The sequence below is a fragment of the Camellia sinensis genome, chromosome 8, assembly GCF_055761805.1.
Source record: "Camellia sinensis isolate YWXY chromosome 8, ASM5576180v1, whole genome shotgun sequence".
Taxonomy (NCBI): domain Eukaryota; kingdom Viridiplantae; phylum Streptophyta; class Magnoliopsida; order Ericales; family Theaceae; genus Camellia; species Camellia sinensis.
The window spans coordinates 175,162,592-175,185,634 of NC_138968.1; the positions used below are offsets into that span (position 1 = coordinate 175,162,592).

Sequence of the window (23,043 nt, forward strand, 5' to 3'; positions counted from 1 at the left end):
ACTCGCAAGTTGTGGCAATCCAGTATGTATAATGGTTCGCTCCTTTTTATGGGAAGAATGCAATCCTATGTCATCTATTTGTGGTACGGTCACCTTACCAAGTTACTTCTTTTATTATTGTTGCATAGGGTGCTGAGAAATTGCCTAATTACTGGTCCAATCCCATATTACATTGGTGAATTGGCTGTACTTAAAATATTGTAAGTTTTTCTAATTAGTATTCTTACTGGGATGCATGGTTTCTATTTTTTTTAATCGAACGCTGATTTGATATCTCCAAACAGACTAAACAGAGAAATGCAAAATTTATGCTTGTAATCTGGAATGAAGTGGTTGGACAAGATATTTCACTTGGCATGTTACATTATATGTGATCATTGCGGTTAACAATAGATAGTTACAATAGCATAGCCAAAGAATCTGTAAAATGATGTGATATCTTGCTTCTTCTTCAGATAATAAATAATAAATAATGTCATAGGCACTTGGGCCTCTATGGTCTCTAGAAAACTTGATACTTAAAAAGATCAGCCAGGCATTTACTAATAATTGAGCTAAATTAAACTTTTTAGGATTCATTTCAGTTGAAGGTCTAGTATTATTCTTTTTTCCCAGCCTTGCATATAGAAGTCATTCATAGGAATTTAAGGAATTATTTAATTTGGTTAGTTAGTATGTTTTTGTTCGCATTATTTTATTCTTTTATGCTGTGTTTAGTTAAGGGATTTGGAAAGATATTTGGAAAAGGAAAAGGAAAAAGTAGATGAAATGTGAATAAAATATACCTATATTTCACATAGTTTCACACACTTTTTTTTCTTTCTTTTTCTAAATCACTTCCAAAATCTCTCAACCAAACACAGCATTAAGAATTGCTATCTTGGATCGGTATATGTTTGCCGATTGTCTAGGGGAATGAAATGGAGTAGATTAAATCATAATAAAGTCATCTCCCTTAATCTTTTTCCCCTTTCTGGGAGGTAATTTTATACCACTTGGCTGACATGTGCTTACTTGCAGAGACCTGAGGTTTAACATGTCGGCTGGTCAAATTCCAAGAGCATTTCAGAGTTTGAATATAGATTACATGTAAGTAACCTTACTTACTGTACGGGGAGCTGATATTCGCTGAAGCCCGTACTCCTTGTGTCCAAGCTCTGCTTCTATCCGATTAACTTGCGAACACAACGGCGGTGAGCTACCCGGCGGTCTGTTGCCAAAAAATCCCTCCGACGGTCAAGTTAGCACACACTCAGAGAGAGAGAGAGAGAGAGGAGCTGGATGAAGGTTAAAGTTTTTCTCACCAACTGATGTTCCATCCATAGCATGGGGGGCGCAGTCATGCTTATATACTTTCTGCGTTCACCTCTGCACCCATTTGTCTATTGACACGTGGAGCTGCTCATCCATCTGTCAGCGCAAATCCAACTAAACACCACCTAATCAAACCGCCGGACGACATTAGCGGGAACGGGCAGCCCGGCGGCATCACCTCGGCCTCATACGACCGTGCTATGTAACGAGTCCAACAGCGCCACTCGCCGAGCTCTGTTATGACTGAGCTTAGCAGCCCCCGTTAATGAATGAGCACTTGCTCGGTTGGCCGGTTTGCGGAGGATCTTGCACGCCGATCTCAACGACCAAACAACGCGAACCGGGCTAGTAAAGAAGTTATCCCGGCCAAATCGGACCTGGGCTTTAACCGAGCGCACTGCAGCTGGATTGTCCCAGCTTAGCTCGGCCCAAACATGCTCGAACCAATTTTAACCCGGTCATTACCACTGCCCAAAGCCAGATTATGAAATCTCCCTCACAATTGCCCCTTAATTTTATCCGCATTTGCGTGACCAGAATTACATTACAAGGCCGGGCTAGACTTTTTACTCGGTGGTTCACTTTGCTCAGTCTAGAAACCTCAAAGTTGGCAAACAAAGTCATCTCGTCAACTCGCTTCTTGGCGAGTAAAATCAACTCAGCAACTTCTTAAGCGAGCAAAATCAACTTGGCAAGAACCTTCAAAGTTAGCGAGGAAAGCCAGCTCGGCAACTTGATTCTTAGCGAGCAAGATCAGCTCGGTAAGGAACTCCAAAGTCAGCGAGCAAGGTCAGCTCGACGAGCAAGATCAGCTCGGCAAGGAACTCCAAGGTTGGCGAGCAAGGTCCGCTCCGCGACTTGCTTCTATGCCCGCCCCGAGACTTGCTTCTAGGTGAGCAAAATCAGCTTGGCAAAGAACTCCAAGGTTGGCGGGCAAGGTCCGCTCGGCGACTTGCTTCTTGGCAAGCAAGATTAGCTCGGCAAGGAACACCATGGTCGACGAGCACGGTCCGCTCGGCGACTTACTTCTTGGCGAGCAAGATCAGCTCGGCAAGGAACTCCAAGGTTAGCGAGCAAGGTCAGCTCGGCGACTTTCTTCTTGGTGAGCAAGATCAGCTCGGCAAGGAACTTCATGGTCAACGAGCAATGTCCGCTTGGCGACTTGTTTCTTATCAAGCAAGATAAGCTCGGCAAATAACTCCAAGGTCAGCGAGCAAGGTCAACTCTGCGACTTTCTTCTTGGCGAGCAAGATCAGCTCGGCAAGGAACTCCAAGGTCGACGAGCAAGGTCAGCTCGGCAACTTGCTTCTTGGCGAGCAAAATCAGCTCGGCAAGGAACTCCAAGGTCGGCGAGCAAGGTCAGCTTCGCGACTTGCTTCTTGGCGAGCAAGATCAGCTCGGCAAGGAACTCTAAGGTCGGCGAGCATGGTCAACTCGGTGACTTTCTTCTAGGCGAGCAAGATCAGCTCAGCAAGAAACTCCAAGGTTAGCGAGCAAGGTCAGCTCGGTGAATTGTTTCTTGGCGAGCAAGATCAGCTCGGCAAGGAACTCGAAGGTCGGCGGGCAAGATCCGCTCCGTGACTTGCTTCTTGGCGAGCAAGATCAGCTCGGCAAGGAACTCCACGGTTGATGAGCAAGGTCCGCTCGGCGACTTCCTGCTTAGAGAACAAGATCAACTCGACAAGGAACTCAAAGGTCGGCGGGCAAGATCCGTTCCGTGACTTGCTTCTTGGCGAGCAAGATCAGCTCGGCAAGGAACTCTAAGGTCGACGAGCAAGGTCAGCTCGGCGACTTTCTTCTTGGTGAGCAAGATCAGCTCGGCAAGGAACTCTAAGGTTGGCGAGCAAGGTCAGCTCGGCGACTTGTTTCTTGGGGAGTAAGATCAGCTCGGCAAGGAACTCAAAGGTCGGCGGGCAAGGTCCACTCTGTGACTTACTTCTTGGCGAGCAAGATCAGCTCGGCAAGGAAGTCCATGGTCGACGAGCAAGGTCCGCTCGACGATTTCCTTCTTGGAGAGCAAGATCAACTCGGCAAGGAACTCAAAGGTCGACGAGCAAGGTTCGCTCCGCGATTTGCTTCTTGGCGAGCAAGATCAGCTCGGCAAGGAACTCTAAGGTCGGCGAGCAAGGTCAGCTCGGCGACTTTTTTCATGGGGAGCAAGATCAGCTCGGCAAGGAACTCTAAGGTCGGCCAACAAGGTCAGCTCGGTGACTTACTTCTTGGCGAGCAAGATCAGCTCGGCAAAGAACTCAAAGGTCGGCAGACAAGGTCCGCTCTGCGACTTGCTTCTTGGCAAGCAAGATCAGCTCGGCAAGGAACTCCAAGGTCGATGAGCAAGGTCCACTTGGAGACTTACTTCTTGGCGAGTAAGATCAGCTCGGTAAGGAACTCTAAGGTCGGCGAGCAAGATCAGCTCGACAAGGAACCCCAAGGTCGGCGAGCAAGGTCAGCTCGGCGATTTGCTTCTTAGCGAGCAATATCAGCTTGGCAAGGAACTAAAAGGTCAGCGGACAAGGTCCGCTCCGCGACTTGCTTCTTGGCTAGCAAGATCAGCTTGGCAAGGAACTCCATGGTCGACGAGCAAGGTCCCCTCGGTGACTTATTTCTTGGTGAGCAAGATCAGCTCGGCAAGGAAGTCCAAGGTCGATGAGCAAGGTCAGCTCGGCGACTTTCTTCTTAACGAGCAAGATCAGCTCGGCGAGGAACTCCAAGGTTGGCCAGCAAGGTTAGCTTGGTGACTTTCTTCTTGGCGAGAAGGATCAGCTCGACAAGGAACTCAAAGGTCGGCGGGCAAAGTCCGCTCCGTGACTTGTTTCTTAGCAAGCAAGATCAGCTCGGCAAGGAACTCCATAGTCGACGAACAAGGTCCGCTCGGCGACTTACTTCTTGGCAAGCAAGATCAGCTCGACAAGGAACTCCAAGGTCGGGGAACAACGTCAGCTCGGTGACTTTCTTCTTGGCGAGCAAGATCAGCTCGGCAAGGAACTCCAAGGTCGCAAGCAAGGTCCGCTCGGCCACTTGCTTCTTGGCGAGCAAGATCAGCTCGACAAGGAACTCCATGGTCAGCGAGCAAAGTCAGCTCCGCGACTTGCTTCTTGGCGAGCAAGATCAGCTCGACAAGGAACTCTAAGGTTAGCGAGCAAGGTCAGCTCGACGACTTTCTTCTTGGCGAGCGAGATCATCTTGGCAAGGAACTCCAAGGTCGGCAAGCAAGGTCAGCTCGGCAGCTTGCTTCTTGGCGAGCAAGATCAGCTCGGCAAGGAACTCAAAGGTTGGCGGGCAAGGTTCGCTCCGCGACTTGCTTCTTAGCGAGCAAGATCAGCTCGGCAAGGAACTCTAAGGTCGACGAGCAAGGTCAACTCAGCGACTTGCTTCTTGGCGAGCAAGATCAGCTCGGCAAGGAACTCTAAGGTCGACGAGCAAGGTACGCTCGGCCACTTGCTTCATGGCGAGCAAGATCAGCTCGGCAAGGAACTCCATGGTCGGCGAGCAAGGTCAGCTCCGCGACTTGCATCTTGGCGAGCAAGATCAGCTCGGCAATGAACTCTAAGGTTGGCGAGCAAGGTCAGCTCCGCGACTTTCTTCTTGGCGTGCAAGATCAGCTCGGCAAGGAACTCCAAGGTCGGTGAGCAAGGTCAGCTCGGCGACTTGCTTCTTGGCGAGCAAGATCAGCTCGGCAAGGAACTCAAAGGTCGGCGGGCAAGGTCCGCTCCGCGACCTGCTTCTTGGCAAGCAAGATCAGCTCAGCAAGGAACTCCATGGTCGACAAGCAAGGTCCGCTCGGCGACTTCCTTCTTGGAGAGCAAGATCAGCTCGGCAAGAAACTCAAAGGTCAGCGGGCAAGGTCCGCTCCGCGACTTGCTTCTTGCCGAGCAAGATCAGCTCGGCAAGGAACTCTAAGGTCGGCGAGCAAGGTCAGCTCGGCGACTTGCTTCTTGGCGAGCAAGATCAACTCGGCAAGGAACTCAAGGTCGGCGGGCAAGGTCCGCTCCACGACTTGCTTCTTGGAGAGCAAGATCAGCTCGGCAAGGAACTCCATGGTGGACGAGCAAGGTCCGCTTGGCGACTTCCTTCTTAGAGTGCAAGATCAGCTCGGCAAGGAACTCAAAGGTTGGCTGGCAAGGTTCACACCGCGACTTGCTTTTTGGCGAGCAAGATCAACTCGGCAAGGAACTCTACGGTCGGCGAGCAAGGTCAGCTCGGCAACTTTCTTCTTGGCGAGCAAGATTAGCTCGACAAAGAACTCCAAGGTTGGCGAGCAAGGTCAGCTCAGCGACTTGCTTCTTGGCGAGCAAGATCAGCTCGACAAGCAACTCAAAGGTCGGCAGGCAAGGTCCGCTCCGCAACTTGCTTATTGGCAGGCAAGATCAACTCGGCAAGGAACTCCATGGTCGACGAGCAAGGTTTGCTCGGCGACTTACTTCTTGGCGAACAAGATCAGCTTGGTAAGGAACTCTATGGTCGGCGAGCAAGGTCAGCTCGGCGACTTTCTTTTTGGCGAGCAATTCAACTCGGCAAGGAACTCTAAGGTCGGCGAGTAAGGTCAGCTTGGCAACTTGCTTCTTGCTAAGCAAGATTAGCTCGGCAAAGAACTTAAAGGTCGGCGAGCAAGGTCCGCTCCTCGACTTGTTTCTTGGCGAGCAAGATTAACTCGGCAAGGAACTCCATGGTCGACGAGAAAGGTCCCCTCGGCGATTTGCTTCTTGGCAAGTAAGATCAGCTCGGCAAGGAACTCCAAGGTCAGTGAGCAAGGTCAGCTCGACGACTTCTTCTTGGCGAGCAGGATCAGCACGGCAAGGAACTCCAAGGTCAGCCAGCAAAGTCAACTCGGCGACTTGCTTCTTGCCAAGTAGGATCAGCTCGGCAAGGAACTCAAAGGTCGGCAGGCAAAGTCCGCTTTGTGACTTGTTTCTTGGCGAGCAAGATCAGTTCGGCAAGGAACTCCATGGTCGACGAGCAAGGTCCGATTGGCGACTTATTTCTTGGCAAGCAAGATCAGCTCGGCAAGGAACTCCAAGGTCGGGGAGAAAGGTCAGCTCGGTGACTTTCTTATTGGCGAGCAAGATCAGCTCGGCAAGGAACTCCAAGGTCGCGAGCAAGGTCCGCTCAGCGACTTGCTTCTTGGCGAGCAAGATCAGCTCGGCAAGGAACTCTATGGTCAACGAGCAAGGTCCGCTTGGCGACTTGCTTCTTGGAGAGCAAGATCAGCTCAGCAAGGAATTCTAAAGTTGATTAAAACCATCAATAAACCTCTTGCCGAGTAAAATTCATCCGACAAGGAATTCCAGAGTTGGTAAAATCATCAATAAACCTCTTGCCGAGCAAAATCCGTCCGGCTAGGAATTCCAAAGTTGATCAAAACTATCAACAAATCTCTTGCTGAGCAAAATCTGCCCTGCAAGGAATTTAAATCTTTCCATCAAAATGATTGTTAGTTGCCCCCTGGACCGCACTAAATCCACTTGGTGAGACAAAAATACAATAATTCTCAAGAAAATGGTCTACTTGTTTTATTGTGCCAATGGCAAAAAGGGTTACAAAAATAAAACCAAGAATAAAAATTTAGATTGGCAGAGTTCGATGTTCTGAAAATGGATCGGCCATTTACATTCCCGAGTTTTATGCCCCTTTTCCTTGACCTTCTTACAGACGTCTTCCAAAAACTGAACTCCCTATATCTCTTCCATGGTGGTTTGCATGGCCATCATCTTGTCCGACTACGTGAACCTTTCGCACTACTCTCTTATGCTCTACTACCGGACTTGTCGTCACGGTAGCTGCGGCTGCATCATCTTCGACTCGGATGTGCTCATTAATGTGTTGCATGAGCAATTCCATGGTTGACGGTTGATTCATTGTGAGCGAGTCTCTCAGTTGATGTCCAACTGGAAGACTGCGCTTATACTGAGTGATTGCAAGGTTGGTCGGGCAATCAAGGATCTCGTTGAAAGTCTGCCAATACTTAGTGTTATACACCTTCAAAGAGTCATCTGGCTTCATCTTTACTCTCAAGAGATGGTCAATTTCCTTGGGCATTTTAGCATTTGTCTTAAATCTAGTGACAAATGCCTCTGCCAACTGTTGCCACCCCTCGATGCTCTCCTCCGGCAGCCTCTTGAACCATTTTAGGCCCAAATCACCCAAACTCGATGGAAAAACAAGGCACATGAGCGCATCATTTCGCCTGTGCCCAGCCATAACCTGCCGAAAATGGCTTACGTGCATATATGGATCAGTCTTTCCGTCATAGAGCGTAAACTTTGGTTGACGGAATCCGGGGGGGGGCGATGTGTTCTCGATCTCTACGGAAAAAGGGGTGGCACTCAGCCTTGCCAACTCTCTGTCTGGTGGCGCGCGTGCCGCCAAGCGTGGTTGTGGCATGGCATCCCTTTCACTGGCTCGCCCTCTAGGGACCAGCCGTTGCAGTGCAAGCACCCTCTGCGCCTCCTGCCGGCGAGCACACTCCTCCAACACATCCCTTAAGTCCTTCGAACGGTCGGAGCGAGAACGCCTCGACGTCGTCGTCGGGCGTGAGAGGTGGTAACTGCTGTCCTGCGTGTGAAATATCGTCGCCGGTGCTACGTAGTCTCTAGCTCTGAAGCTTCTCGTGACGGAGAGTGAAGGGGTGCGACATCTATTAAGACTATCGGAACGGCAGGAATGGGTGTGCTCATTGTGGTTTCCCACTCCAGCAATGCCCTTTCCCTTTATCTGGAATCTCATGGCCTCCATCTCCGTCGCCATTTTCTTGATGATGGTATCTTGGTCTCTCAACTTGTCTTCCAAGTGTTGAGTGTGTGAATCTCACCGTCGGCGACGCTCTTTTGGAATGACAAAGCGCCCAAAACTCCTTGTGCCCTTGTCTCGCGCATCCCTGGGAAGTCCTTGTGCAGAGGTCTCCAAATCAGCCATCGTCGGAATGGTGGACAGGCCATCTCTGAGACAAACAGACTCTGGCGTGATGCTGTCGATGGCGAGTAACGGAATGTCGTCGTGATTCGCCATAAAAGATGACCGAAGAAGCTTGGAGGACAAGGTTTTGTCTGTCGACTTCCCACAGATGGCGCCAATTGTACGGGAAGCTGATATTCGCTGAAGCCCGTACTCCTTGCGTCCAAGCTCTGCTTCTATCCGATTAACCTGCGAATACAATGGCGGTGAGCTACCCGGCGGTGTGTTGCCGGAAAACTCCTCCGACGGTCAAGTTAGCACACACTTAGAGAGAAAGAGAGAGGAGCTGGATGAAGGTTAAATTTTTTCTCACCAACTGATGTTCCATCCATAACATGGAGGGCGCAGTCATGCTTGTATACTTTCTGCGTTCACCTCTGCACCCATTCGTCTATTGACACGTAGAGCTGCTCACCCATCTGTCAGCGCAAATCCAGCTAAACACCACCTAATCAAACCGCCGAACGACATTAGCGGGAACGGGTAGCCCGGTGGCATCACCTCGGCCTCATACGACCGTGCTACGTAACGAGTCCAACAGCGCCACTCGCCGAGCTCCATTATAACCGAGCTTAGCAGCCCCCCGTAATGACTGAGCACTTGCTCAGTTGGCCGGTCTGCAGAGGATCTTGCACGCCGATCTCAACGAGCAAACAACGCGAACCGGGCTAGTAGAGAAGTTATCCCGGCCAAATCGGACCTGGGCTCTAACCGAGCGCACTGCACCTGGATTGTCCCAGCTTAGCTCGGCCCAAACATGCTCGGACCAATTTTAGCCCGGTCATTACCACTGCCCAAAGCCAGATTATGAAATCTCCTTTACACTTACATACTTTACATGTAAGTAACTTATTTCTCATTCGTTAGTATCATAATTGATTTCTATTCAATGTGAGACATAATATTGAAAATGGATGTAGGTTTCTGAGTAACAACTCACTAAGCGGAGCAGCACCGGATTGGATAATAAACAGCAACAGTAGAATGTAAGTATTTTTCCAACATATTATTTATTTTTGTTTGGCCACAAATAACACATGCATTAACCATACTTTGATTCTCAAAGCGTAGTGACGTTGAGCTTGATCATTAATAAATTAATCAAAATTGTCATGCCAATTCCTATTGCGGCGATTTATCATATAACAACTTTACAGAGTCCTCTTCATTTGGCTGCCAGGCGTCACTTGTGTAAGCATTTTTCCATTACAAGTTCTACATTCCAATATTTCATATCACCTATAAATCACCACTTTTTTATCTGTCAACAGGAATTTAGTTTCCAGCCATTCACCAGAGAGCAACTTGTAAGTTCCTTATATGGTCACGTGTGTATTCTTATTTACTTATTTAAACAGCAATTGATTGAAATTTCATGGTTACCGAACCCAAATTTGTTTTTGTAGAGTTGTTTGGTGCTTGAAGAAGGACCTCCCTTGCTCAAGCACACCCAAATGTAAGTATTAAGCCTGACAAGCTTTGTAGTTATGATGTGGTGGTGAACTTTTAAATCATTACTATCTAAAGATCTTTGTCAAAGAATCGTGGATCATGGTTTATGTGTTATGCACAGACTATTCCTTGTTTGTCAACTGCGGAGGCGGCAAAGTAACCTTTGAGGGGAATAAATATGAACAGGACTCTAAGGCCTCGTTTGGCAAGAGGCCGGTTTAGCCAAAAAGCCAAAAAGTTACTTAAAAAGCCAAAAAGCCAACAATCCATACCAAAAGGTCAAAGATTCTCTTTTCTCTCTGCTTTTTGCATATTTTTCGTAAAAAACTAAAAAGTCATCCCAAACATACTAGTTTTTTTTAGCTCATATTTTAGCCAAATAGCCAAAAAGTTACTAAATTAGTCTGTTCCCAAACGAGGCCCGCAGCACAGAGGGTGCTTCATACTTTTACTCTTCTTCAGAAAAATGGGCTTATAGCAGCACTGGGGTTTTCATGGGCAAGGAAGGTGCAATTTATACAGCAGACAACACATTCACTTTGAATTTGACTGGTGGTGATTTGTACAAAACAACCCGCCTTGCCCCTGATTCACTGAAGTATTACGGGCTTTGCTTGCGTAAGGGCAGTTATAAAGTTCGCCTCCATTTTGCTGAAATAATGTACTCTGATGATCAGACATTTAGCAGCCTTGGGAAGCGCATCTTTGATGTATCAATCCAAGTGAGCTAATATTATGGAGGAAAGTAGTTCTGAAGGATTTCAATATTATGGAGGAAGCTAAAGGCGTTGGCAAGGCTATCACAGTGAATTTTGATGAAGTTCTAGTTAATGGTAGCACTTTGGAGATCCACCTATACTGGTCAGGGAAAGGGACTACTGTGATTCCAGACAGAGGTGCATATGGACCTCTTATATCTGCTATTTCAGTGACACCAAGTGAGTCTTCTGTTCCGGGTTTATCATTTTTTGTTCCTACCTTGTTATGAGACTAATCCATGTCTTTCTTGTAGACTTTGATCCTCATACTGAACTATCTGCTGGAGCTATTGCTGGCATCGTGGTTGCTTCATGTGTCGTTGTTATGGTGATCCTAGTTGTACTCCGAATGAAAGGTTGCCTTGGTGGGAAAGACCTCGAAGATAAAGGTGAAATACGTCTCTTTGTTACTATCCAATTGCTAATGCATTTTGGGCTCACCAATTTGAAATGGGATACATTATGACTTTTTTGTGGGACTTGACATTGGGAAAATATCTTCGGAAAAATCAGATGCTAGGCATCTTGTACAGTACATAACCTAGACTTCACATTGATGAGAAGAATGGCTGAAAAATTGGTCCTCTCTTTTGGCATCTTCACATTTGTGCATTTCGCTTTTGTTTTCAAAAACTGTTTTCTGTTCACAGGGAAAAAAAAATACAAATATTTGTTTGGCAGACTGTTTCCAGAAACTAAAAACTGTTTCTATGACAGTTTTTTTTTTTTTTTCTTCTTTCAAAACACCCTATTTTGAGGAAATGATTTCAAACTGTTTTCTCAATTCTCAAAAATATTGTCACATGAAAATGAGAAAAATAATGTTCCCAAACTTTTCATTGTTTTTGTTTACAAAAAAACAAAAAATGAAAATGAAAATTTTTAAAACTAGACCAAACAAGCAACCTAGGTCTGTATATGAGCATCTCAAAACTTTGGTTACAGCTCATAATTGTTTACAATTGATTGGCATATAGGTGTTTCATGTTGATTAGCAATAATAAAAGGTGTATTGAAATATGTAAAAAATTATAGAAATATAATAAATTTTATGGGAATATGTGAAATGTGTATTGAAGTTCTAACATTTTTTTGACCTTATTTGATACTTAAAGAACCTCCATTGGGAGGTCGATGGCAAGCCTTACAATGTAAATGCTTTATTCAGTAGGAATATTCTGTCAATAAGAAATTCATTGGCATGTACGGTTTTGTCTATATAGATTGTGATCGAAAGACAACCGAATAAATCTCTGTAATTGAACTTGTATGAGGCATCTGATAAAGAAAAGAAAAAAACTTACATGAGGTAGACGTCTGTTGGCTCATAAATTTTAATAAATTTATATTAAAATTTCAAGTATGGTCAATCAATCAATGATACGTATACAGTCTATGATAAGAATTTTATAGGTAAGCACTTCCTAAAAAAATCAATATGATCCATTGAAGTGCATAAATAAAACGACGTCGTATCTCAAGACGTCATTCAAAATGCTCAAGTGACACGTGGAACCTATAAAAGATGGCAAATGTAGAGCCTACAACAAGGACACCACACAGGATGAAACTCAAGGATCAATCCGGTTAATCAGACATACGACTAATCATATAGCGCTAACATTCAAAATTCAAATTGAAGATGAAGCATTCTTATCACCTGATGGCCCTCTATAAATATGAGGACCATCACACAAGATGAGGGATCAGGAAATCAGAAGTGAAAAGATCAAAGAGAGAGAGAAAGAAATTGAGAGCTAAAGAAGTCGTCATAAGAAAGAAGAAGAGAAGCCTAGAGAACTCAAGAGCCTACGCTAATGGCGATGAATAGGTAAAGGGTTCCAAATCCAAGAATAGCATTTTGTATTCGAGGGCTCAAAGCCCATAACAATTTCAATAAAATATTTATTTTTCTTAAATTGTCTTTTGTTGTTTATTTTGTTCTTCATTAATCGAAGGTTTCATTTGTATAAAATGTGTAATTAACGATCTGAAATACAGATCGAAAATAAGAACCTGCTATTCAAATAATCAATATTGTTTAGTCCAAAAACTAAACAATGGACATTTGTAACATAAAATTTTGAAATGTGTTGAAACACTTCATGTTTTAAAATTTGTGTCTACAAATTCTGGCACGCCCAGTGGGACCTTATTTCTCCTCTCATCTTTTGAAGAACAAAAAAAAATATATATATATATATATATAGTTGAAACTTACTGACGTATTCTTTTGTTATAGGAATGCTGAAGCAACTATTAAGAGACAAACCTACACTCCAGTGGTTCTCAAATCACCAAGGGTGGAGATAACACCCATCACCCAAAGGGCTCCGGAGCGAATGCTCTTGGCTGTCCCAAAAGTAGAACCAGCAAAATCCTGGAAAGATGCACTTCTTTCCTCTATCGCCCAAGGGGCTCCGGAGCGAAAGCTCTTGGTTGTCCCGAAGGTAATTGGTGTGACGAAGAAAGTCACACTTGTCCAAAAAGCTGAAAGTTTGAGAAAGATTACTGAAGATTATGTGAAAGCGTCGAAGCAGTATGAAACCACGAGGGCTATAGCCCGAACAAAGAGCTTTCTAATTCAGGCAAAGGAGGCTAATCAGTTTGCAACTACAGCCTTTGTTGCAGCTTCAACGGGGGCAACAAAAAATGTTGTGGCCCAACTACTCAAAAGGGTAGAAGACTCCATTAAAATGGCGGAGTCTGCCCAAAAGAGGGCCTCTGTTGAAAACATGGCCATCATTAGGGCCATTGGGAGGAGGGTAATGACCCAAACTCCTGTTGATGAAAAAAAGGCCCCTGTTGTTGAATAAACAATTGCGGCCTACAAACCAATAGTTCTGTTCAGAGCACAAAATCGGTCAAACCAAATTTTAGTCAACTCTCAGGAGCCAAAGGAACACTCGTTGGCTCGACAAGGTTTGAATAAGGAACACCTGTTGGCCTGACAGGGTTCGAATAAGGAACACCCGTTGGCCCAACAAAGTTCGAATAAGGAACACCCATTGGCCCGACGGGATTTGAATCAACATCAATTGGTCCACCCTAGAAATGTAGGGACTGTTTTGAAAATTCATGAGGAATTTGCAAAAACGCAAACGGTCCTTCTATGCCCCTAGGGGCTCGACTTGATATGTCATCAAATGGTCCCGTTTCGAAAAGACAAAAGTGAAGAAGAAATAAGGCCTTAAAGAAACTGGAACTACGAACAGTGGCAACAAATGTTATAGGAGCTATTGAAAGGGCTCTCTCGAAAGATGAACGCCAAAAACAAATTGAAAGTCCTGTCTTTGTTAGAAGGTCAAAGGTGGAGGAGAGTAAGCAACCCTTAGGAAATATTTCTACTTTGATTGAACTATCTATGGGGGAAATAAGAAAATGGCCTGTAACAAGGTCCATAACCCGTGAGGCTCAAAACAAAGCATCGCAGTCAGATGCTTCAAATATGAGTAATGTTGTTAGGGTTAATAATCCTTTGTACGAACGAGATGATTTTATCTTGTTTGTTTCAACGGATATTGGAAACAATGAATTGAGAGATATCAACAAAGTCGCAGTTATGATGACTGAGGTTGAGAAAGAAGGTGAAAATTCGTAGGTCTAACAAGACCAAGGTCTCAAGGAAAAAGTGGTGGCCCTACAAGAACAACTTGAGAGAAGAGAACGGGAAATGGCTGCTATGTTGGAGCAAATGCAATAGTTGCAGGCCTAAATGACAGGACCAGGAAGTGCACCCAAACAAATGACACAACTTGTTATGGGGACATCCGTAGGCATACAAAGCACACTAGCCCCAGGTAGGGGTGGGCGCGGGTCGGTTGCGGCCACGGAACCTCCAATCCGTCATCCGTCCGCCAGATTGGCGGATTGAAGAAAATCAATCCGCATCCATCCGCCAATCCGGCGGATGTGGATTGAGCGCATTGACGGTTTGGCGGATGGATGCGAATCGGTTTGGCGGTTTAAAATTTTATAAATTTTCAACATAATTCAACTTGTGCACTTCCTCAAACAAAAAAAAGAAAAAAAAGAAAAAGAAAGTATTACAGTCAATGACTTAAAAAAGTATTACAATCACTGTATGCCTTATCCAAAGAAAAAAAGTTTGAAACTTTAGAATATCACGATCACTGCATGCCTCATCCACATATTATAATCACAGCATGATTCATCCCCATAAAGTATTACAATCTGTGATTCTTAAAATATAATAACAATTCAAACCACCAAAACCATGAACAGAGTAGTAGTAGAGATTGAATGTCTCTGTATTGTTACATCTACATATGTTTTTGAAAACAAAAACCAACCAGCATATATCATATTTTTTATTTATTATTTTTAGAGTTACATTTAAAAACTAAAAAATATATATGAATAATACGTTTATTTTTTTCAATTCAAAAAATATATTCAAGTTGAAAACTTTTTTTCAACAGAATATTTAAACTCTTTTTCAATTGAAAATACAAACATAATGTTTAAGCAAATTGAAAATACAAAGTCTTATAAATTACTAGAGGTACTCGCGATTTGGCGGTTTGGCGGTTCGGTTGCGGCAAAAAAATTTCAAATCCGCCATCCGTCCGCCAAATTGGCGGATTTGAGAAAATCAATCTGCAACCGTCTGCTCGTCATCACGCATCCGTCCAAAATGCGGCGGATCGGTTCGGTTCGGTCGGTTTTGGCGGATCGGTATATCCGCTGCTCACCCCTAGCCCCAGGGGGCAATGGTCCTTGTTACTTTGATCTAACCAGTGGTGGTATGAATCCAATGCTCATGGCCATGATTGATGATATGGTAAGGAGACAAGTAAAGAAAGTCAAAGAAAAAGATGATGAGAACTTTCGAATAACTACAAAACCTTACCCAGCATGGGTAGATGCTATTCCATTCCCTTCTGGTTTTTCCCAACCAAATTTCAAAATGTTTGATGGAATAAGAGATCCAAGACAACACGTGGCTCATTTTCTTTCAAAATGCGGGCCAATAGCCCAGAATGAGACCATGTGCTTGTAGCTATTTGTCCAATCACTTGAAAGTTCTGCATTTACTTAGTATGCTAATCTTCCTGAGGGATTAATCCCAAATTGGGATTCCATGGTGAAGGAGTTCCTTAAATAGTTCTACAACACACAAAGGCGAGTTGGAGTACCAGAACTGATTGAGACCAAGCAACGTGACAATGAGTCTGTTACAGATTTCATTGCAAGATGGCGAGCTTTGACGTTTTCCTGTCCTCAAAAGTTTACGCAATTAGAGTTAATTCGGATGTGCCTTAACAATTTCCAACATGAGCTCTCTACGACTCTTATAGCTCAAACTTTTAAAGGATTCAACGATCTATGCACCAAAGCTCATGATATGGAGCTGCATCAAGCTAAACGAATGAGGCCTAGGGCTGTTAAAAGGGTTGAGTCCTTGACTGCAGCTATAATTGAAACCAGAAATAAGGGTCCTGTTGTAGTAGGGGCTAAAAAGCCCAAGGAATTAAAAAAGGTGACTATGAAAGAGAGGTTGGAGAAGAAATATTCTTTCACGGATGATCTGGTCGAAGACTTATTTGAAGATCTGTTAAAGCAAAAGTTGATTGCTTTCCCTGAGGTGACAAGACCACATGAGGTAGGAAAGACCAACGATCCAAAGAATTGCCCCTACCATTGTTTGATTAGCCATCCAATAAAAGGGTGCTTTGTTCTGAAAGATAAAATTCAGGAACTTTTGGACTCTAAGATTATCGAGCTCCCTCCTCAAGAGAAAGCATCTGCTAACCCAATCACTATCGACAATGATAATGAAGGTGAATGGGTTGTTTATCAGTCAAAAAGCATGAAGAAAAAACAAAATGCCACAATGAAAGCTAGAAATGTGGTTGATTCAACAACACAAGGGCCAAAAGTTTCCAAAAAGCAAAAACCAAAAGTTTTCAAGAAACAGAAAAAAGCCAAAGTAAGTAAGAGAAAAGAAAAGAAGAACCCAAAGAAGGAAAAATTGGAGAAATTGGTCCTTGATGAGCAGTTAGAGCAATGTGCCCTTGTCCCAGTCATATTGGAGGAATTTCTACCTTCAAAATTTCAATATGTGGAGTTGCAGACATACTTTGATAAAAGAAGAGAGGAAAAGTTTACTTTGCCCCCTTGCCTAACCATCATTGTTTTGAGTGATGGCGAAGAAGATGAAGGTGAAGCTGGTTCAAAATTTAGGGAAGGAGATTGCATTACATCTCCTATCTGCATACCTGACTCACCAGAGTATACACCAACTTCTCCAGAATACATACCAGCCTCACCAGAGTATACACCAGCTTCTCCGAAGTACACAACAGAAGCCTTTTCTCCAAAATATTCACCAGTACCACCAATGTACTATCAAAACACTCCAGAATATGTAAGGGGAACAGAACAAGAAGACACCGGGTGTAGGTCCGACTTTGAGCTTGTGAAAAAGGCAAAAAAACAACTACACTTTAAGGATGATGAGGTGAATGGCAGGTGCATGTCGGATGATGAAGTATGGAAGCATTCAAGTAAACAAGTAAAGTCATCTCAAGTTGAGGATCCTAATGAAGATTAAGAACTTGACTTTTCTCCTGATGGTTCACCATATACATCCCCAGCTAGGACATACGATGGAGAAAGTGTATCAAGTGACCACTTTGACTTTCCTTGTAATGTCGTCACTGTGGATGTAAATTTTGAAAAGCAAGAAATATATATCATTCGCAATCCAGGTGATGATGAGAAAGCAAAAATTGAAGCTAGAAGGGAAGCGGAATATCAGGCAAAAGTAACAGTCTCTTTGAAAGATGAGGGTTTTGAAGCCCATCAAAATTTGATTATTGAAAGAAATCAAATTTCTGGACACATTTTCCCTAATTGGGTCGAATGGGTTCAGTTTCCACGAGGATATGCAGTACCTCGTTTTCCTTTATATAATGAGACAGGTTATCCAAGGCGTCATTTGGTTCATTTCCTTGCACAATGTGGAAACACAGTAAAAAGCTAGGCGTTACTTCTACGGCAATTCGTTCTTTCTTTGGAAGGATGGGCAGTAGATTGGTACTTCAGCCTGCCACCTAATTCAATCCAGATTGGGACACCATGGCTGATTGATTCTATAGGACATTTTATAAACCATGGCCAATGGAAATTGAGATATCAGAACATTTGGATGACGAAGGTATATCTTCTCAAACATATAATTTCATAGAAGGCACAATTGAGGAGGAGATTGAAACTGTCCTTGACCTTCGAGAGATGGGCACTTATCGCCCAAGGGATTTGTTCCCTTTATGGGTAGAGCAAACACCATTTCCTGAAGGATACGAACTTCCGAATTTGTCCTATATGAGGGGTACGGAGATCCTCAAAAATATATTAGGCATTTTTTTAAAACAGTGTGGGGAAACAACTCAAAATCAAGCACTTTGTCTAAAATAATTCCCCCTTTCTTTGGAGGGGATCGCCTTTGACTGGTATTGCTCCATCAAAGGGGTGGTGGTGCCTAGTTAGGAGGCCATGAAAAACGGTTTTGTAGAATCCGAATGCTTTTATAGGCGTGACTCCAAGTACCTAAGAAATGGGAGAAGAATATAGCTCCAGGAAGATGGAGAAGTGACTAATGATGATGATCACCCTGCAGCTGGACCAGTTCACATGGTCCAAAGAAGAAAAGAAGTTGAGGTCGACAAAAAAGCGGTTGCTGAAGTATGCCAGACTTACTTGACCTACCGAAGGAAATTACGAAATCCTCAGGACCCTCAAATGTCAGAAGTTCCATAGGTTTTGCTGGAGGAAGAGCAAGTGAAATATGATGTACTAGCTCATCTAAAGAAAATTCCAGCATTGTTGAGCGTATATGATGCACTGAAAATGTCTCCAGAGCTTCGAAAGTCTTTAATATATGCCCTGTCCAAGCCAGAGGATTTCCACAAAGAAATCAAGGGTAGAAATCAAGAGAAGACAACTACATGCATGGCTATGGTAATCTTTGGTAACAAAGACATGTGTGATGAAATGACAGACCATAATCGGCCTTTGTTTATCACTAGGCTTATCCATGATGTGAAAATTTCTCGAATTCTAGTTGATGAAGGATCTGCGGTAAACCTCCTGCCTCGGAGGGCCTTAAACTTATTAGGGGTTCGAATTTCACAACTCCGCCCAAGTCGTTTGGTCATTCAAGGATTTAATCAGAATGAACAACGCCCAATGGGGAAGATTGAATTGCGAACCAAGTTTGGGGATATTGAAGAAAGCACTGAGTTCTTGGTCATTGATGTAAACACCTCCTACAATGCTTTGCTTGGGAAACCATGGATGCATAATCATCATGCAGTGCCATCAACTTATCACCAATGTATCAAGTACCCATTGCCTTCACCCAAAAAAAGGGGACAATTGTGGCTGACAATGATCCATTTGGAGAAGTAGAGGCCTATTATGCTGATGCTCGCTTCTATACAAAGACTTCACAAAGAAAGGGAAAAGATGTGAAAAAGTCTGAAGATACTCTGAATGTCAAAGACGCTTTAGAGTCTTCTCTAGTTTTAACAAAAAGAACTTTTCGATATGTGCCAAAGTCTGAAAGGAAACTGGGGGCAAAGGCTCTAGCCCCAATAAATCTAATTTTAGATCTCAATGGTGAGTTCACGTTGCCATTAAGGAGGACAGAATGCACCTATGTGGAGAAATGTAATAAGATTGTGGTCCCTTCTAAAGGAAAAGGGTCGAAACCCATCATATTCCACTCACTTGGAGATGTTGAACTGAAAGTAAAAGTTGAACAAGTTCCAAAAGAAAACATCTCGAGTTTTGAGAAACCTATCTTTAGTGCATAAATTACACAGATGTTGGTAAAAGTTGGTTTAGATCCTGAAAAAATACCAGAAACAATGATACCTTTTGACTTTGCATTAACACCTTCGCAGAGGAAGGCTATCCAGCAAGGCGATATTATCACCGCCAGGACAGAAAGGTTCGGCTATCAGGGGGAGGAAAAATTTCTAGTAAACATGACTATCACTCAAGATGTGTTGGAAGATGTTGACCAAGATAAAGCTCAACCTGCACCAACAGAATTTGAAGCAGGAGGCCAAGCCACTGTGGATGACCTCTGTGAAGTAAATCTGGGTGATAAAGGAGAAAACAAACCAACCTTCATTAGTGCAAATTTAAAGGAAGAAGAAACTCGGAAGTATATTTCCTTCTTAAAGGAGTATCGTGACATATTTGCATGGAACTACAGTGAGATACCTGGTTTTAATCCAGATATTGCAGTCCATAAGCTTGCAATTAACCTTGAGAAACGGCCAGTAAAACAGCCTCAGAGGCGAACTCGACCAGAGCTTACAGCCCAAATTAAAGCCGAAGTCAACAAGCTTATCAATGTAGGATTCATTAGAGAAGCCAAATATCCAACCTGACTAGCAAACATAGTGTCGGTCAAGAAAAAGAATGGTCAAATCAGGGTTTGCATTGATTTCCATGATCTCAATGAGGCTTGTCCTAAAGATGATTTTCCCTTGCCCATCACTGAACTTCTTATAGATGCAACTACTGGGTATGAAACCTTGTCTTTTATGGATGGATACTCAGGATATAATCAAATCCGAATGGCACCTGAAGACGAAGAAATGACTGCATTCAGGACTCCGAGAGGAGTCCTTTGCTATAAGGTAATGCCTTTTGGCCTGAAAAATTCTGGGGCCACGTATCAAAGGGCGATGACTGTAATTTTCGGTGATATGCTCCATGACACCATTGAATGCTATGTTAATGATCTTGTCATCAAGACAAAAGAGAAGGAAAACCGTATACAAGATTTGAGAAAATCTTTGAACGTTTGAGGAAATACAAACTCAAGATGAACCCACTAAAATGTGCATTTGGAGTTTCCTCAAGAAACTTTCTAGGATTTGTGGTTCAAAACAAAGGGATTGAAATTGACCTTACTAAGATTAAAGCCATTGCTGAAATGCCTCCTCCATGAAATTTAAGGGAATTGAAGGGGCTACAAGGGAGATTGGCTATTTCGAACTTGGCTGGTCGATGCTTGGCATTCTCAAGATTGATGAAAAAGGGTGTTCCATTTGAATGGGATCAGCAGTACCAAAATGCTTTTAATAGTATTAAGAAGTATCTTTTGAAGCCTCCAGTACTCATAAGCCCAATAAAAGGGAAACCACTCTTGTTGTACATAACAACCCTTGATGGTTCGTTAGGGGCACTGTTGGCACAACACAATGAGCATGGGAAAGAAAATGCCTTGTATTACTTGAGTCGTACTCTGGTTGGGGCAGAAGTCAATTATTCTCCTATCGAAAAGACATGTCTTGCCTTGGTGTTCGCCTTGCAAAAACTAAAGCACTATGTCCTGGAACACGAAGTCAAGTTGATATCAAGAGCAAACCCCTTGAAATATATACTTTCACGGCCCATACTTTCAGGGAAACTTGCAAAGTGGGCTGTAATTCTCCAACAATTCACAATTGAATATGTTCCCCAAAGAGCTGTAAAAGGGCAGGCACTAGCAGATTTTTTAGTAGCACATCCTATACCTAATGACTCACCTCTAGCAACTGATTTACCAAATAAAGAGGTTATGCAAGTAGAAATCCAGAAAGGATGAGAGATGTATTTTGATGTAGCTTCAAGGAATCCATATGGCAAGAAGCAAGAAAATCCTAAAAACAATAAAGCTGGAATTGGAATTGTGTTTGTGATTCTAGACAATGCTATAATCACCCATTCTTTCGCCTTAAGTGAAGGATGCTCCAATAATGAGCCATAATATGAAGCTGTAATTGCTGGATTAGAATTGGCATTACAAATTCCTATTGAAGAACTCTCAATTTATGGAGATTCGGAACTGGTGGTAAAGCAACTCCGTGGAGAATACATTGTTAAGAAAACAAGTCTTATCCCGTATCATGAAAGGGTTGATCAATTGCTTTCGCTATTCAGGAAAACACATATTTTCCATGTGAAGAGAAGAACAAATACTCGAGCTGATTCACTTGCAAGTTTGGCTGCATCATTGACCCTACCAGATAGCAAAGCAATTACTATCATGGTAGGTGAAAGAAGGGTGTTATAACCTTTAAAAAAAGTTTCTGACTTAGTTCCAATCTTGGTCGTCACCACGAAGGGAGAAAGCGAGGAGGACTGGCGGGAACCATTCATAACTTACCTTCAACATGGTAGGCTACCTGAAGATAAAGTAAAAAGAATTGAAGTGAGACGTAGGGCTATCAAATTCGTCTTGTGGAAAGATGGGTTATACAAAAGGTCTTTGGATGGAATGTACATGTGGTGTATAGCCAAGGAGCGTATTCAAAAGGTAATGGCAGAAATACACGCAAGTGTATGTGGGGCACATCAAAGTGGTCCTAAATTACATATGCAACTAAAACGGTTGGGATACTATTGGCCGACTATGTTTGCAGATTGCATAGATTATGCTCGAAAATGCCAAGTCTGTCAATTCCATGGGAACTTTGTCCACCAACCCCCAGAGCCTTTATATTTAACAACTTGTTCTTGGCCATTTGCAGCATGTGGTATGGACATTATTGGTCCTTTTGTACCTCCATCTTCAACAGGATATCGATACATCCTAACTGCAACTGACTATTTCTCAAAATGGGCAGAGGCCGTGGCTTTAAAGGATATAAAAAGCACAGTTGTCTCTGAGTTCATTTGAACCCATATCATTTACAAGTTCGGGATTCCATAAAGTATCATCATGGATAATGGACAGCCATTCAGAAATGATGCTTTGAACAAGTTATTTGCCAAGTATAAAATCAAAAACAACTATTCATCAAGTTATCATGCACCTGCCAATGGTTTGGCAGAAGCTTTCAACAAGATATTGTGCAAAATTCTTAAGAAGATAGTGGATAAGAACAAAAAAGCTTGGCACAAAAAGTTACAAGAAGCTTTGTGGGCTTATTAGACTTCGCACAGAACTCCTACTCAAGCAATCCCTTATTCATTAGTTTTTAGAGGAGAAGCAGTGCTACCACTTGAGGTTCAAATACCATCATTGCGAGTGGCAATACAAGAGTCCTTAACAGAAGATGAAAGTGCAAGAGTGAGGTTGGCTAAGCTCGAGACCCTAGATGAAAGAAGGTTGTATGCTCAACAGAATTTGGAGATCTACCAACAAAGGATGGCAAATGCGTTCAATAAAAGTGTGACGCTTCGCTCCTTTAAAAAATGAGACTTGGTACTGATGGTTAGAACACCCATAGTAGTCTCACGAAGAACCAAAGGAAAGCTTGAGCCCAAATGAGAAGGACCTTATGTGATTGAGAAGGTTTATTCTAATGGGGCCTATTTGTTGATAACGATGGATGGTGATAGAATCATTCCCCTAACCAATGCAAGATTCTTGAAGAGATATTACCCTTAAGAAAGCCTGCTAGGTTGAAAACCCGAAAGGGCGGCCTAGGCAAAAGTTAGGGCCTTAAAAAAAAAAGAAAAAAAACCACCAACGGTATTGTATGTGGTTAAACTGCTAAAATATCTCATCGAAATCTAAGGTGGTAAAACATTGGAC

General features: G+C 43.4%; 1 protein-coding gene across 1 annotated transcript; it reads left to right on the forward strand.

The window, feature by feature from the left end:
* The first annotated feature begins 19,327 nt into the window (after window positions 1-19,327).
* On the forward strand, window positions 19,328-21,108 carry LOC145798311 (uncharacterized). The gene is made up of 3 exons (XM_082885824.1): window positions 19,328-19,867; window positions 19,979-20,155; window positions 20,488-21,108. Exons 1-3 carry the CDS (start codon window positions 19,328-19,330, stop codon window positions 21,106-21,108), a joined length of 1,338 nt encoding a protein of 445 aa, XP_082741950.1.
* Window positions 21,109-23,043: the final 1,935 nt, after the last annotated feature.